The sequence below is a fragment of the Macaca thibetana genome, chromosome 1, assembly GCF_024542745.1.
Source record: "Macaca thibetana thibetana isolate TM-01 chromosome 1, ASM2454274v1, whole genome shotgun sequence".
Taxonomy (NCBI): Eukaryota; Metazoa; Chordata; class Mammalia; order Primates; family Cercopithecidae; genus Macaca; species Macaca thibetana.
The window spans coordinates 186,479,566-186,497,568 of record NC_065578.1 but is presented as its reverse complement, the minus strand read 5'-3'; the positions used below and the strand labels follow the sequence as shown (position 1 = coordinate 186,497,568).

General features: G+C 39.4%; 1 protein-coding gene across 2 annotated transcripts in view; it reads left to right on the top strand.

Annotated features, from left to right (window-relative positions):
- Positions 1 to 18,003, top strand: part of PAPPA2 (pappalysin 2) — a 298,413-nt gene that overhangs the window by 245,514 nt on the left and 34,896 nt on the right. For both annotated transcript variants that reach the window (XM_050766967.1, XM_050766964.1), the window contains one exon: positions 6,389 to 6,460. In XM_050766967.1, coding sequence (XP_050622924.1) covers positions 6,389 to 6,460 — 72 coding nt within the window. The remainder of the gene's footprint in view (positions 1 to 6,388; positions 6,461 to 18,003) is intronic.

The following is an 18,003-nucleotide window of genomic DNA, read 5'->3' as shown; positions in this document are numbered from 1 at the left end:
AGAGAATCAGTCATTCCTCTCAACCATGAGAAGCCCCTCATTTCCATACTTCCCCCAACATGAAACCTAAGAAAAAAAAAAGATTAAAAGCAATATTTCTTTATAATACTATTTTTTTTCTTGTGAAAACAATTGTGTTTGTTTTTAAAGAACAATCAAGTATAGTTTTAGATGCCTACAGAGTTTATTTGCCTTGCTCCGGGGGTTCTGCTTTGTATTCCTGCAAATGATGCCTGACTTATAGAATAATATATTTTTTATGAAAGGAAGAATTTCTGAGGTCTTAGGTAATCTGGGGTTTTGATGAAAAACATCTCGAAGTAGCAACTGACATAAAAGGAAGAATGAGGTCCTCCTGGGTTCAAATATAATGTCACTTACTCCTTGGAGCCTCTCTCTGCTCATCTACAAGGGTGAGGATAATATCTAGCTTGCATGGTTGCTATTAAATTTAAAATAACACATGTGAAATGTCTTGCACAGTTTCTAGCACAAACTTCTTAATTAAATAAAAATGAGATTTCAGTTCACTTAGTACAAATCTTTCCCCCTGGAAATATCCTCCATCCCTGAAAAGATATCACTAGCTATCTCCATGCAAAATAAACAAAAATAGGTTTCTATAGTTTGTGTGTGTGTATGTGTGTGCACGTGTGTGTATATACAATAATGTCTGGGTCATTTGTCTTTTTCTGTCTCTTTTATAAACTGAGCTGAGAAAGGAATTAATGGCTATTCAGTGTTTCCTATTGGAACACCTCTGACAACAGAAGCAATTTCTAAAAGCTTTTAATTGTGAGACTGAGAAGAGAGGAAGGATGAAAATACAGTACTTTTAGATGTTTCGAGGGCATGCTGGATGTGAGAGATAATAGGTAAGGGTTCGAAATTTTCAGATGGACTTTCTAGACCCTTGTCATTGCAATGGTGCCTTCCTTCTTCACCTTCACCAGTGTCACTGGAGCTGTTACACACAATTGTACCCATCAAGAGGACACTTTGGGGGCGGGGCTGAGCATTAAGAGCCAGAGGGAAGAGTGAGGTCATTTGGTTGGAAACTGGTTTTTGCCAGCGTATTACCTTCTCGTTTTCTTCCTGGTGGGGATCTAGACCCTTCTGGTGGGGTAAGAAGTATACTGACAGAAAGGAAGGATGCCAGACCATTCCATGCCTGTCAGCCAAGGTGACTGAGCAGTGGGACCTGGCGGTTGGGACAGGGAGGGGGGCAGCCAAATAGTCAATGCTGATGCCCATTGCACATGTCCTCATGTGACCAGATCAAAGGCCTCCACCCAATGCCCCTTCACCTGCAGCGGCACAGACACTCCTGATGTCCAAGGCACCTGCACCCAGCAAGTGGGTGAAGCTCCCTCAGACTTTCACTAGAGGCACTTTTTTATTTTCTCATCCCTTTTTTCTAGATTCTTATTCTTTTTCTTCTTTTCTACCATGCTAATCCCAATTCCCCAGTAAACTGTACTACTACTGAGGGTGGAAATGGTACCTTCTCCTTCACCCCCGGTATCTCCTCAGTGCGGGATTCATTTCATCTTTTACTCAGGAGGTGGTGGCTGCGGGAAATCAAAGGGCCCACGGAAAAGAATGACTGCCAGGGAATCATTTCTCAAAGAAAACCTTTTTATTTTCCCAAAAAGCCTATGTTAAGTTGAATTTTTATTATTATCCTTAACCATTGTTTCAAGAGAGTGTTTTATTGTATCTGGTGACTTTAAAATAGGAAAAAATAATGTTTTAACTTACAAAGTACTGGTCCTTCAGGAAACTGATTTCATGGATAATTTTTTTTACACATTCTGGCAATTGTTTGCTTGTAAATGTAAATGCTATTTTCTAAATAGCATTTGAAACTGTTTCCTTCTGAAGTACAAAGACATGCATCATGACATCTCATTTCCCCTATTATTTTGCTTCATAAATTCCTTTTTCCACAGACTAAACAGCACTTTTTTTCTGGAGTACCATAATTATGAATTAGTGAGGTCCAAATAAGTGAGATTTTCCTGTGGCGACATGAAATAGGTTTGCAAAGAGCCTTTAACACTATATGAAATCTCTCTCAAATTCCCAGCTTTTCAACAGAATTCTCCAGTTATATCAAATCTTATAATTTCTAACTTTGTTTTCCCAAATTGTTCCCCAAACATAAATAGTCCTTTAAATAAAAATGACTGTTTTAAAGAGAAGAGAGAAGGAGGAAGAAAACAAGAAGATAATACGCTGGCAAAAGCCACAGTTTCCAACCAAATGACCTCACTCTTCCCTCTGGCTCTTAATGCTCAGCCCCGCCCCCAAAGTGTCCTCTTGATGGGTACAATTGTGTGTAACAGCTCCAGTGACACTGGCTGCAGATCATTGGAGACTCAGACATGAGTCATGGAAAGGTCTTCTTTTTCATCATTTTTAAGCATGGAGTCATTCCCTCTAGGCATCAAGTGTCCCATCACTAGAGGAGAGTAGACAAGAGCATCTTGTAGGAAAGGGGAAGAGGAACGGAAAAGCAAGTTGCAGGGTAGTGTGCTATGGTCTAAATAAACATGCAACGGATGTTTTACTCAGGAGCACATACATGTAGCAATAAGGAAATTATCACAAATGTGGACATTGGCAGAACTTTGTGCCCTGATGTGATTAGCAGCCCATTCTGTCAAATAACTACTCCCATTAAAAAATAATTGAGCAATTTTCTGTTAGCCTTTATTGTTGGCTATTCTTGAGTTTTGTGACCTTTAACAAGACATTTACCAGGCAACAGCCTTCATGGTGACTTATGACCATCCTAGTAACCTTTACTCTTCTTTCTTTCTCCCTTTTTCTTTCTTTCTTTCTTTTCTTTCTTTCTTTCTCTTTCTTTCTTTTTCTTTCTTTCTTTCCTTCCTTCCTTTCTTTTCTTCCTTTCTTTCCTTTCTTTCTTTCTTTTTCTTTCTTTCCTTCTTTCTTTTTTTTCTCTTTCTCTCTTTCTCCCTTCCTTCCTTTCTTTCTCTCTCTCTCTTTCTCTCTCTTTCTTTCTTTCTTTCTTTCTTTCTTTCTTTCTTTCTTTCTTTCTTTCTTTCTTTCTTTCTTTCTTTCTTTCTCCCTCTCTCCTCTCTTTCTTTCTTTCTTTCTTTCTCCCTCTTTCTCTTTCTCCCCCCCTCTCTCTCCCACGTCCTTCCTCCCTCCCTCCTTCCTTTCTTCCTTCCCTCCCTCTCCCTTCTTCCCTCTATTTTCTTTTCTTCCTTTCTTTTCCCCTTGCTTTTTAGAAACTTTCAAATGGTCCAATCAGGAGGAAATTTATAAACTAAATTCTCTCTTAAACTTTTTTTATGTTGGAAAGTTCAAAACAAATCTTTGGCATTTAGATACTGGAATTCCATCATGCGAAAAGTTGCTTGTCAATAGCATAATGGCAATAGTTTCAATAACATAGTAATGCATAGATTTGCGTTTGTACAATAACAAATTCAGAATAGTTGTTACCAATAGGAAGGAAGTATAATGATGTTGGAGGGACATATACGGGAGACATTAATTGAATCTATAGTGACTTATATTCTGGAAAATCTTAAAAATTTTTGATAAAGTTGGGCAGAGGATATAAAGTTTTTTTTATCATCATAGCTTTCAAATGTAATGTATATGATTGTAATTTTTCAAAAGTGTTTCAGAAAATAAGAAAACCAGCCGGACATGGTGGCTCATGTCTGTAATCCCAACACTTTGGAAGGGCAAGGTAGGAAGATTGCTTGAGGACAAGAATTTTAGACCAGCCTGGGCAACATAGTGAGACCCTGTTTCTATAAATTAAAATTTTGTTTAAATTAGCCTGACATGGTGATAGATGCCCGTAGTTTCAGCTAGTCAGGAGGTTGACGCAGGAGAATCACTTGAGCCCAGGAGACCGAGGCTATGGCGAGCATGATTGTGCCACTGAACTCCAACCTGGGTGACTGAGTGAGACTGTCTCTAAAAAAAAAATTATAAATAAATAAATAATAAAAGAAAAGAAAATCATTTCATCTCTCACCAGGAGTCAGCCCTTCCCTGTCCATCTCACTGCTTTGCTTTTCTTCCTGTTTCACAGCCCTCTTGCACCTCAAATGCTCCCATAGAATTGAGTCTTGAAAAACATTTGAAATTTCCCTCCAATTATAATCACGAAGTACTTGTTTTATTAATGGCATATACATATATTTATAAATAGGGAACATCTTTATGAGATACCTGATTTTCATAGGAGAAGGCTAGAGATCCAATACTATAATTAGTGGCTGGCAAATGCTTATAAAATTTCGCCTTTCTGTAAATCACTGAGATAAGAAGTAGAAATGCTAGATAGTCCCTATTCTAAAGGATTTTGCAATCTAGGAAGGGATATCACACAGTTACCACCAACTTGTGCAATTTCTGTAGCAGTTAAGGAGAATTGTCAGTGTAAATTAGTCTCAAAACTGAAATTTACATCATTAAAAATCTATAAGGTGGGTATTGTCAACTCCACTGTTATGAATTTATTCTTCAGATATACTTGTACATGATTTATATATAAGCTTTGTTTGTTATAACAAAAGACTGGAAATAACCAAAATATTCATCAACATGGATCTGATTAAAGCTTTTGAACTCTTTAAGGGCCTTAACTAGATTTATGGATTTGCAGATCCCTTGCTCACTGGACAATCTGACCCCTAGTGAGTGAGTGAGGTATTTATGCATTTGGTCTGAATTGAATCACTGACTGATTAGGATAGAGAACTGGGGGTCCATAGTGAATACCCTCCTATGAGAAGGAATAACGTTCTCATGTATTTGCCTTTCAAAGGACAAATTATATTTTGCCATTGTTACTCTCTGGGACCCCAAACTACTACAAACCATTGATATTTTAAATAACAAAATGTATGACCACTGCTCAGTAGAGCTCCAGTGGAACCTGCTTTAAACCATAAACAAGAATTATTTCTAGTTAACAGAATTACTGTTGATATGCAAATGGTTCTGCATAAATGGCTGTAAGTGCAGGAGAATAACTCACTTTTTCAGTAGGCTGAAGACCCCTTTTGGGTTTACCTTATGTATTTTTTTTGATAATCCTTTTTTTGATACAATAATGACTTAAGCCAAGTCACTTTCTAATAATATATTGCAATATGAAGTTTTGAATATCAAACTTTATAAGGATTTATACTATTTATTTTCCCTCTAGAGAAGCTGTGAAGGAGGACTTTTAGCTTTTAGCAGTATGACTCCAGAAAAATATTGCAGATCCCCATTCTCCTACCTGACTATGAGGTATATATTTATAGACCTGCTATTAGCATATGTGAATGTCTCCAATCTAATGATTACACATTGTTAGCATTCTAGAATTCCTGTAGGTGCTATCTCATGTAAAGCTCCTATGTTGCCATGTATTCTTTTCCTTCTGAATGTATGGAATTTCAGTTGGACTGATTAAAATGTGAATATGCAGGTCTGCAGAAGGGTGGGTTGGTAGCAGGCTACAGAGAGAATCTTCTTTTCTCTTTGAAACCTGCTATGGGACTTTCTTTTTTCCTTAGAAAAGCATATTCTTTGAGAATTTTAAAATATATAAAGAAAAAGAAAAAAGTTTTGTGAAAATGTTTTGTTAAATTATTATTTAACAAAAAGTAGATGACTATTTGTTTAAATATGCATCTGGAAATGGCCATCAGGAATGAGGCAGTCACCAGCATCTCAAGATGAACCTAACTGCACTCCCACCAGCTTGATGTTGGTGTCACTTTGAGTAGCAGTGATTTCACACTAGCCCTGTGTGTCCTGTGTATGTGTTCTGTCCAGTTTCCTACAGGGCAGGCTGTATGATGATACCAAGAATTGCAGAGTGCAGTTTCACCTCCAGTCTTGGTGTGGGCACTCACGTCTTATAATCTAGCATTTCTAAGGTCCACTTTAGTTGAAGACTCTTTTGTAAAACTGTATTTGTCAACCTTTAAAAGCCTGTGGTGTGTGATCAACACAACCATCCTACAATTTCTTGTAACATTATTTAAAATTTCAAAATAAGTGGAACTAATATTATGCCTGAAACCAGATGAAACTCATTATAATATTGAGAATGCTTTTTTAAAACCACACTACACCACTCTGAACATTTAGGTATTTTGGGAAAGAGAATGAAAAGTTTTGAGAAATCTCGTCCACCAAGATTTCTGCCTGAACGACATCTGTCAGGGTGGGCAGTGTGCACGGGAAAGGCTACACAGCCCCAATCCACTTTATGGGACACAATTAGAAACTAGCTGCTTGAGGAATGGAGTTGGACTCCTGTGGTGAGCTCAGGATTTGCCCCTTCTCACACAGAACAAATGTCTTTAATTTTGTTTTCTGTTTTTCCCGTCTTTCCCCTTAGAGCATTGTGTGCACTGGCCGGCGTCAATGGCACCCAGACCCCGTCTTAGTCCACTGCATCCAGTCATGTGAGGTAAGATGGCCTCCCCTTCCCCAATGCAGACGAGAGAACTCAGGTGGATTTAATTTATGGAGCTTGAGTCCTTCTAATTTAGGACCCAGTCCCTCTCCTATTCCTCTGCCCTTTGTTTAATTTCTTAAATTAAGTTGGTTCCACAATCTTAAATTTACAGAAATTAGGAGCTCTGATTTTTGTTTTGTTTTGTTTTAGCAAAATCTTTGGAGATCCCCTTTAAATGACTTAATAAAAGCTAACTTAAAAAGCAAGTCAGAATTATTTATGGTTTTGGGATTCTGTAACTGGGCCTTGTTTGAGCTTAATTGGCTCGGGGTTTTGGAGACTGATGGCTCACTGACAGGTTTGTTTGGCCAGCGCAGTGTCTAAAAACAATTTTCTTTTTGGTTGCCAACGTTTAAAAATCAGGATTTTTACATAAAATTCATGTGTGCATATATAACATTACACACATACACACACATCCCAAATAAAAATAAATATTTAAAACTCTGCACAAAGATTTGTCTCTTGAAAAATAAGACTAGCTGGCAACCATGATGACAATTAGCTGGATCCGAGTAGCAGCTGCAACCCCAGAGGGGCAACTCTCTCCAGTTAGCACAGCTTTTACTTTCCCTATGGCTACTTACCTGGTGGGCGCCCCTTGTTTAGACTAACTGCCTGGGTCATGCAGGCATCTATGTTTGCAGTCTCTTAGGTAGACCTGTTATCTACTGTTGATTAACCAAACTAAACCTTTACCACCTCAAGAAATCTTGTCCACTTCTTCACATAGTAGATTCCCCAATCAGTGCTGGGACATAGGCTGCTGTGATTTCTTTAGCTAGATTAACTGAAGTTAATTTTAAAAGTCAGGAATAGGGCAGAGTATTTCTAAGAAACAATGACCCAGAAATTCTGTCATAGGGGAAGGAGATGCTTACACACACACACACACACACCATTTAAGCCCTCCCACCCTAAGAATAGCCAGTGACAAGTACAAGCATTCTCATCTCAGTCACAACAGGTTTTGTCATCCACATCTCACATTGGAAGGAAATAAGCCACTTAGCAGCAATGCTTGGGTAATTCTGGCTCCTGTAGGTGCTGAGAGACCCCTTTAACTGCCCTGATTTCCAGCTTCTTCCCTGATGCACACCCAACCCACATGCATATTAAGTTCATTCTTCCGTATCTCTGTGTTTCTTGATCTAATTCTGGGAATCCAGGATCCACATGAGACTGGAGAGGGAGAAAGGGTGGGGTTTGAGAGAAAAGGGAAAACTGGGTGGGGAAATGATACCAATAAAACAGCACTCTGCGAGCGCATCAGGAAAAATGCTAGCATGGAGTGTGCTTTGTTATGGTGTGGGCCAACAAAACAGCTCATCTTCTGCCATCATTAGAAAAACAGATGGCAGCGGGGTGGGGAGGCGGGAGAGAGGAGGACTGAATCATCCACTGGGCAGGGGGTAAGAAGGAGGGAAAAGAGGAGGCCAGGGAAGGAGGGAGATAAACAGACAGAAGACTGGGGAGCTGGGAACAGATCAAAGGGATCCTGAGAATTCCCTTCTGCTGCTTCTATGCATGATCTCAAGTGGGATAGTGGATGACAGGGCTTGGAGCTGGCTTCCGTGTTTCCCGGAAGGTTGTAATACAGACCTTTTCCCATTTGTTCTCCCCTCCTCTCTGCACCCCAGCACATCAGCAGGGTTACTTATCCAGAGCTTCCTAGGCTGTCATCAGTCCCTTTGTTGATGTGACAAGGAACAAAAGCTCCAAGTCTCCTCTGCCTGTCTGCTACCAGGCAACAGCTGTTGGTTCCCCTGCTCCAGTGGTTCTCAGCATCACCTGGGAACCTACTGGAAATGCGCATTCTCAGGCCCCCAAACATCTACTCGATCAGAAACTGGGAGTGGGGCCCAGCAGACTGTTTTAACAAGCTTGCAAATGATTCTACAGCTTGCTAATACTTGAGAACCACCGCCCCAACTGAGAGTTTGTTGTGCAGCAATAATTGTAGCCAACATTATTTAGCCACTTTGAGGGTGGAAGGAAGATGCAACAATACAGGTGAATCAATCCCCTAGGAAAGGAAGGGGAACTGAACAGGAGAGGAGAAGGAGAAACAACTCTGAAGAAATAAGTAATAAGAAATGCAAAGAGGCGGGGTGAAAATGAGAAAGAAAGGACAAGAGAGGCTGAAACTGGCATGCTCTAGGGGCAAATTGGCAGACACTTAATTCTTTACTGGAAAAAGTCAGCAAAATATATTAGGGAGAACAGAAGAGTGTCAGGGACAGATGGAGGGAAAACAGACCAGAGGCAAGATAAAGCAAAGCGGGCCAGGTAGGAGAGAGGAAGTTTTTAAAAGTGCAGCACAGAAATCTGAGCTCAAATCAGGTACTTTGTTACCCAGTATCTAAAAGGTTTTTTTTTTTTTTTTTTTTTTTTTTTTTTTTTTTTTTTTTTTTTTTTTTTTTGCTTCCCAGTACTGAATATCATTCTAAGAGGCCTCCTTTTGATATTTAGCCTTGTAAGGGTGGAGTGCCTCATTCATTATTTCTCCCAATAAGCCCAAGGCAGTAAATCCACCAACTCAGTATCCTCAGCCCATATTGCCCTTCATGTTACTTCAGCACCTTTGTTTGTATCATATTCTCTTGGCATAAGGATTTGCTTTCAATTATCCACTATTCTGTGCTGCTTATGTTTTCTGAGGTGCCACTGAGACTTTCTTTAAAAACTCTTATCTAAATAAGTCCATCTTCTTATGTTAGGTCATAAGCCAATTTTTGCCGCTTATGTTTCCATTGTCCCAGCAAGAACACATGTATGCTACATATCTGCAATCCAAAATTGTTTGTACGTTCAATTCTATTTTTGTAGTTGTTGCTTGCATTTGGCCTTTGTGACATGAATACTCCTTGGATCTTCTGTTTCTTTCGTAAACTTCATATGGGCAAGGAATGGCAACTTGCTTAATGGAAAAGTTTTGAAGTCAAACAACTCTAGATTCCAGTCCTGGGTCAGCTGAGTATTGTGAGCCTCTGTACCGGGAAGTGGGGCAACAAAGCTGTTTTAAGGAGTTGTTATGAGGGATGCATGTGATAGCATACATAAAGCATTTAGTATCATGCCTGGCCCATAAGAGATTCTTATTGGTGTCATTTGTTGTGAGCTGTTAGCCACTTCGTGAATGTTTACTGAATAAGTAAAGCAGAAAGCAGGGCATTGCTGCTGGTGTAGCCCCAGTATAATTAGTTGTAAACTCTGAGGATGTGAAAAAGGAAAGGAAAGGAAAAGAAAAGAAAAGAAAAGGGAAACAAGTCACTCCCATAGAGACCTACTGAGAACCATAATTCACGAATTCACACATTGATTGTGTCCAATCAGTCATCAGGTCAGTTGGTCACCAGATCATTATATGCGTAGCTCTACTCATTCCTTACAGTTGCCCACACTGGTTGGGACCTCAACATTTCTCATCTTTTGCAGGAATTTCCTAATTGCTCTCCCTTCCCCCAGACCTGTGCCCATCAATTTCCTTCATTCTCTCTATTGCTATTACTGGGTTCTTTCTATTGTGTCTCTTCTGCTAAAAGTATCTCAGGAACTCCGCATTGTTTTCACATTTAAACCAGACTCCTTTGCAGGTAGTAACTGAGCCTTTGTCTTTCAACCTTCTGTCTCTTCAAATCTCTTTGTGCACACTCTACTCCAGACATAAAAAGCCTTTTCCAACACAGTATTCTAAAAAGTGGTTGGGCTTTGCACTGTCTGTTTGCTTGATCTGGGATTGAATATTTGTTCCACCTGTGGGGTGACACTGGACAAGTTGCATTAGATTCTTGTGCCCCATTACCCTCAACATAGTTTTAATAGAGTTTTTATAACAGGGTTTTCATTGTAATGCTTATTTCATAAGGTGGTAGTGAAGACAAATGAGTTATTATAGGCAGTGAGCTCAGTCTAATGTCTTGTACATAATTGTGCATTATAAATATTATCTATTTCATTATCCATCACAGAAGTATTGTTGCCACATGTTACTTCACTCCCTGTATCTTCATGCACATTGAAACCCATTCCCGGGACTCATCCTGTGACCTATTTCTCTAAGCTAGTGATTGTCAGCTAGGGACAACTTTGCACCCACCACCTCTCTCACATTAGGGGAAATGTCTGAAGACATTTTTAGTTGTCACAACTGGGCGAATGGGGGGAGCTGCTGAAATATAATGGGTAGAGGACAGGGATGCTGCTGAACATCATACAATGCACAGGATAGCCCACAACAAAGAATTATCCTGCCCCAAATGCCAGTAATACTGCCCTGAGACACTGCTGTAGACTAACTCCTATTGATCTTTCAACACATTTTTCCAGGCATTTTTTCTACATGGAGTATTGAATGACTGGCACTCCACTCACCACACACCCTCAACCACAGATGGCTTATATAATCATACTCTTGTCTTTATTTTACCACTTATCACCTTAGGGAAAGTATTGGTTTCCTGTGTTTCTGCCTTAAAACACTGTAACTACTTACAAGCTAAAAATATTGTCTTTTCCATTATTATATCTTAGCTACTCAACACAATGTTTGAAATAACTGGGGCTCAAAAAACATTTATTGATTGAAAGAGTAATTTAATTTGCACATGGCTTTTAAAATTATAGATAAAATTTAAAATTATAGATATGCAAATATTTTATGATAACTGTATAAAAGTCCTGTTAAATGCTTGTCCAATAAAGTGTACTTTCTTCCCAGCATAGAGAGAGAAAGGAAGAGAGGAAAAGAAAGGAAAAATGGTTTTCCTCATCTCCTGGGGTAATAATTAAAGTGAGTGTTCACTCCATCCATGAACACTGTGATACTATGAGATAATAGATTATCTTCTTCTTTCCCTCCCTTCCTTCCTTCCTGCCTTCTTGCCTTCCTTCCTTCCTTCTTTTTCTCTTTGCTTTTATCTTTCCTTTTTTCTCTTTCATAAAGCCATATTTATTAATTCTACCAAAGTCCACAATGCTAGATTCTACTTAAACCAAGAAGATTTTGTTCTCTAGGGAATGTACCTAGGGATAAAGACTTATCTTATACTTATGGTATCCTTTTACATAGAACTGAGTAGTTTTCTTCGTACTTATGGGGTGGTTAAAATCCACCTAATTCTTTGACTCTGCTTTCTCTGTGAGCATGTGTTTCTTGTAAGTTGATCCTTTTCTTCCCAGCAGTCTCCATTTTGAATTACAGTTTTTGATAATCTCTCTTCAACTCTTTGCTGGTAGAGTTGTGCCCTTTCTTTTTTTCATTTTTTTATTTTTTATTTTTATTATTATTATACTTTAAGTTCTAAGGTACATGTGCACAACGTGCAGGTTTGTTACATATGTGTACACGTGCCATGTTGGTGTGCTGCACCCATTAACTCGTCATTTACATTAGGAATATCTCCTAATGCTATCCCTACAGGGAACCTACAGAATGGGAGAAAATTTTTGCAATCTACTCATCTGACAAAGGGCTAATATCTAGAACCTATAAAGAACTCAATCAAATTTACAAGAAAAAAACAAACAACCACATCAAAAAGTGGGCAAAGGATATGAACAGACACTTCTCAAAAGAAGACATTCATACAGCCAACAGACACATGAAAAAATGCTCATCATCACTTGCCATCAGAGAAATGCAAATCAAAACCACAATGAGATACCATCTCACACCAGTTAGAATGGCCCTTTCTTTTTAAAAAGAGAAAGCTTCAGAGAAGAACAGAGGCCAAGTGATGTCAGAGAATTAGGTTCAAGTTCTGACTCTACCCTTCATTAGCTATAGGTACTATGGTACCTGTCAGGCTTTCTCTTAGAACTTCTGTGAGAATCAGGGGAAATAACTGATTTTAATGTGTTTTATGAATTGTCAAATAATAGAACATACTAGCAGTGATACTGCCTAAGGAATGATACATATAACTTTGTGAGGACAGGGTCATATTGAAACAAGATACTAAGAAGCACACTGGGGCCTGTCATGGGGAGAGGGAGGAGGGATAGCATTAGGAGATATACCTAATATAAATGATGAGTTAATGGGTGCAGCACACCAACATGGCACATGTATACATATGTAACAAAACTGCACATTGTGCACACGTACCCTAGAACTTAAAGTATAATAAAAAATAATAATAATAATACTAAAAAAATAGTTTCCACTGAAAAGCCTGCTGCCAGTCATTAAAAAAAAAAAAAAAAAAAAAAAAAAGAATCAAGGCCAGGCACAGTGGCTCGCCCTGGTAATCCCAGCACTTTGAGAGGCTAAAGCAGGAGGATCACTTGAGGCCTGGAGTTTGAGCCCAGCCGGAACAACATAGCAAGACCCTCATCTTTACAAAAAAATGAAAAGTTAGCCAGCTGACTATGGTCGTATGCACCTGTGGTCCCCAGCTACTCAAGAGGCTGAGGTGGGAGGATCACTTGAGTCCAGGAATTTAGGTCATGGAGAACTGTGATCATGCCACTGTACTCCAGCCTGGGTGACAGAGCAAAACCCTATCTCTCTTAGAAGAAAAATAAAAAAAGAAGCAGCAATTAAATTACATCTAGTTTATATCTTTATGACTTTTTATTATATACTGCAAGTATCCATGGTTAATTGATATCCTTGGGGCTACCAATGCAACTTACAAGGCCTTTTAAAGTTTGGGGGAATATTTCCAATAACTCTGTCTGAGCCTGAGTTGCCCAAGTCTCTAAATTCAATGCATACCTTTGTAGATGCCTATCCTCTCATCTATCACATATTTCAAGGTTATCCAATAGGTCTATTCTTCCCGTAGTCTACTAACTCCTGAGTGGCAGGAGGAGTGTTTTGTTCACTTTTGTATTCTCTTTGAGAGACGCCTAATTCTTTAGTGACAACTGCTTCTATTCCCCTAAAGACAGAGATGGAAAGTTGCAGACAGAACTTTGACTTTGAGAGTCTTAAATGGAAAAGACTGAATCAGTTTTCCATGAAGTTGCATCATGGAAGTAAAGTAGGGACAAGATAGATGAAGAAGTAGAAAATAAAAACCCTGTCATGAGTGGAATCAAAAGGCCTTGTAACCGCAGTGAAAGTGGCATGGGCTGGCAGAAGCAAAGGCTTTACACACAGCTCCATCTCTGATTAGCTATTTCCTTGGGCAAGTCAGTTAACTTTTCTGAATTTAAGTGTCCTTAGCTTTTAAATTAAACAGATAAAATTCATCTCTTAAAATTGTTGTGAAGATTCAGGTTCAGAAAACTGTGGAGACATGTGGTTTGAGGACTTCAGAGAGGTCACACCTCAGTAAAGCATGGTTGTGCTAATTTTTCAGAAATAACGGCAAACCTGCTCTTGTTTCTGGGAATGTTTTGCCTTCCAAGTAGATTTTGGTTTTCATTACACCCACAGGTCCTTCTCTTATAGGTCTTCTTTTCAGATTTATAGAATTATTCTTGGTTAGCCTCAACTTCTTATTCACTGGATGGATTAGGTTTTGGAAACCTGTTAGTACTTCCTTCCTTGACTTTCAGTTCAAGACCAATCCTGGTTTTGGATTTACTACTTCTACCATGGGACTAGCCTGCCTGCAAGAGAGAAAACTCAGTCTAAGATAGGATGGATATGACAGTCAGGACATGATAAAGGATTCACAAGTACCTACTGTATGAATATTTGATAAACATAATTGAGTATGTGATAAAGGTTAGTCAAATTGCGTTTATCAGTAATGCTGAATCACTTCTGTTACTCAAAGCGCAAGGATGCTTCTCCCCACTATTAATTCTCATAGAACAGTGACAGGCAATACACACATGTGTACATGTTGAGAGGGCAAGAAGCTGAGCTGGGCTGGAGAGAGAGTTGGTAAAGGACTGTTTAATAAGACCAGTAAGACCCTTTACATCCCCTACCTAATTATTTTGATTTTCTTGAAAGAATGAGGAGCTGTCAAAAAAGCCAAGCAGTATTTGCCATTTTAGGAAAAAAAGGAGTTGAACAATAAGAGCTAGTTTGATATTTTCTTTTTCTTTCTTTCTTTCTTTTTTTTCTTTTTTGAAGGAGCCTCACTTTGTCGCCCAGGCTGGAGTGCAGTAGGACGGTCTCAGCTCACTCCAACCTCTGCCCTCTGCCTCCCGGGTTCAAGCAATTCTCCTACCTCAGCCTACCGAGCAGCTGGGACTACAGGCACATGCCAACATGCGTGGCTAATTTTTGTATTTTTAGTAGAGACATGGTTTCATCATCTTGGCCAGTCTGGTGTCGAACTCCTGGCCTCAGGTGAACCACCCATCTCCGCCTCCCAAAGTGCTGGGATTACAGGCATGAGCCACCATGCCTGGCTAAGTTTGATATTTTCTACTAGAAAAAGTTTTAGAACAAATTTCTCTAAGTACAGGCCCTATATTTGTAAGGAACATGCTCTCCTATACTGATGCTGTGTTCTGTGAAAGAATCAGTGAGGCCTATAAGATAAAGTAGAAGCAACTTCTTACATTTAGTAGATATGTTATTCTGGCCCAAATGATGTACTCCTGCCTTCAGAAGGCAGCTAAAGGAGTTGACACCATCTTGGATTATTACTACATTCTGAATTGGAAGACCCAGCCAGTGGAACGTCCAGGGCTTTCTCTGGTCACACCTTGTCTTTAAATGTTTCACATTGGCAGTGGATTCAGCTGATAATGTAAAAAATATACTTAAGAATTACATGAGGTGAGGGGTACTTATTTTTAAAATGCAGATTCTTAGGTTCTGCCCCTCCCTCCCAATTCTTATATGTCAAGTCGGGTGTGAAGTACAAGAATTTGCTTTTTTAACAAATACTTCAGGTGCTTCTAATGCAAGTGGTCCTCAACTGTGCTTTGAGAAACACTAGGCAGGGATTAATTCATATGCTAACAAATAGTTATATGGCAGTGTCCAGCTCGCATTTTGGGAGAAAAGGAATCATCTTCCAGTGGTTCTCAAATAAATGAAGAAATCACTTGGAATAGAATAAAGTTCAAAAAGGTCAAGGATAGAAGTAAGACTAGCTGACAAACAGTGATAAAAATGAAATTATCCTAAGCCAGAAAAAGGTGAATTGTTTTAAAATTATAGTTATTTTTTTTTTAAATTATGACTTATCCTGGGTAAACAGCAGCATGGCTCTGGTCTTGAAACAACAAGTCACATGGAAATAACTATAAGTGAGATTATCAGAAAACCTGAGTATTTCATTGTTTTGTCATTAATCTCACCATGGATCTCATTCTACTTTCTCTCTAGGGTTAGCTTCCACAGGCATTAGAAAATACGGAACACGTTGAAGACCAAAAAAGTGATATAAAAAGATTAATAATAATAATACCTTTGGAAAAAATCAAAAGAACTGAGGTTTTCAAGTCTAAAATGAGAAGAATAAAGGTTAATGTAGTAAATATGTTCATGAATTGAATATTTTGCTTAGAGAAAAGTTACCAGTCACCATCCCCCAGTGAGAACAGAAGAAAATATAATGGGCTTAAAATACTGAATGAACTAGTTAAAGTAAATCTATGTGAGAATATCCTAAAAGTGTTAAACTTTATACAAGGTTATAAAGGGAGGCGTTGAAAAGGCACGTTAGTCTTTGGAGAGTTTTAAAATGATGCATATTCTCCCTCTCTGACATGGTTACACATTTGCCTCTATCTCAGACACCACTGATAGTTTGGTACTCTCTTTCCCTGTAAATCTAGGACTCCATGGATTTAAATGTGTATATATTTGTGTTATCTTAAAGCAGTCAATAGAGATATTTTATGTGTCTTTATCATCTGAGTACTACTTCCAAAGGAATTTATGTAGGAAGGAGCTGAGAGTAGAAAGGTGGGGCCTTGGGACAAATTTAACTTCATTGGAGTGGCTGGATTACTGAAAAGGAGGTGGAAAGTTGTATTGTTTTTACACATTTAGTAGTTGATACCAACAATGGTTCCATCACTAATTCATTCCATCTGTTACACCATTCCTTGGATTCTTTCTTCTCTGTTGTCTTGGACCTCTCTCTGCCTCCCTTTTATTATTTATATTCCAGATGGTAGCCCTGTTAGCTGTGTCTGGAACGCGTGCTTATTGATCACTCATGGGCACTGCCTGCTTTACTGCTGCAACTCTATGGGATGCAGAGGCCAATATATAACTCATGTGGTGGAAAATAAGGGCATAAAAATTGAGGGGTTTTGTACCATTTTTCTTGCCCAGAGTTTTAGCCAAGAAGAGGTAGAGAGTAGCTGAAGCCTGACTAACAAGTCCTAATTGAGGGGATATACTTCATTCTGGGATGTGAAAGGCTGCATATAGGCCTGGAAATGAGAGGATCAGAGGAGGGGGATGGGGAAGGTTAGCTTGCCGGAGACATTGACCGAGGAATAGTAGCAATCATGGGCTTCTGCATCGTGTGTGACCCTTTCAGAGGAAGGGCTTTGTCACTTTGTAGAGTTTTGTCTCCTTATTTTTAGGATGAGATGCAAATTGTGTGTGTGTGTGTGTGTGTGTGTGTGTGTGTGTGTGTGTGTGTGTGTTTACAGTTCTTCCCATTTGACCCTGTGAAGCACCCCTGTAGTGTGGTAAATCTTTCAGCACATTCATAAATTCTAGAGCTCTTTGTTCTAAAAAGTGAAATGAAATATGTGGCTAAGAGACTCGAGTGCAGACTTCCCACATACTCTGTGGCAGTGGAAATGGGCTCAGGCCCACCTTTAGGAAAACAGGAAAGGGATTTTCTCCCAAGGTTACATACTTCAAGACAGAAGTGAGGCAGGCAGTTTTGCATCATCCACAGAGCTCGGATGCTCAGGACTTCCAAGTGACAGCAGTTGAAACCTGGACCTGTGAAGAATTGGAATGGTTTAATGGGGAGTGGTCCCCCACCTTTTTGGAACCAGTGACTAATTTCATGGAAGATAATTTTTCTATGGACATTGTGGGCTGGGGGAGTTTCAGGATGAAACTATTTCACATCAGATCATCAGGCATTATTTAGATTCTCATAAGGAGCGTGCAACCTAGATCCCTCACATGCACAGTCCACCATAGGGTTCGTGCTCCTATGAGAATCTAATGCTACCACAAATTTTACAGGAGGCAGATCCAGGCTGTAACACTGGCTCCTCCACCACTCACCTCCTGCTGTGTGGCATGGTTCTAACAGGCAGCAGACCAGGTTGGGGACCCCTGATCTGGGGCAGTAGTGTGGTTCTGGACCAGTGGCAGCAGCCTCACCTGGGCACTTGCTAGAAATGCAGAATCTTAGGCCCCACTCTGGACTTCTGAATCAGAAACTTTGGGGGAGAGGTCCAGCATTCAGTTTTACCAGGCCTTTCAGAGGACTCTGATGTACTTGCAGGTGCAGGATTTGCTGGTCTAGAGTGTGGGGAAAATAGTAGCAGAAAAGTAACAGTTTTGAGGGACCTGAAGAATACATCAACACTAAGGTTGCTTCTCTGATCCCAAATCTCTTCCCTTTCTGTTCCCCTGAGCTTCATAATGAAAC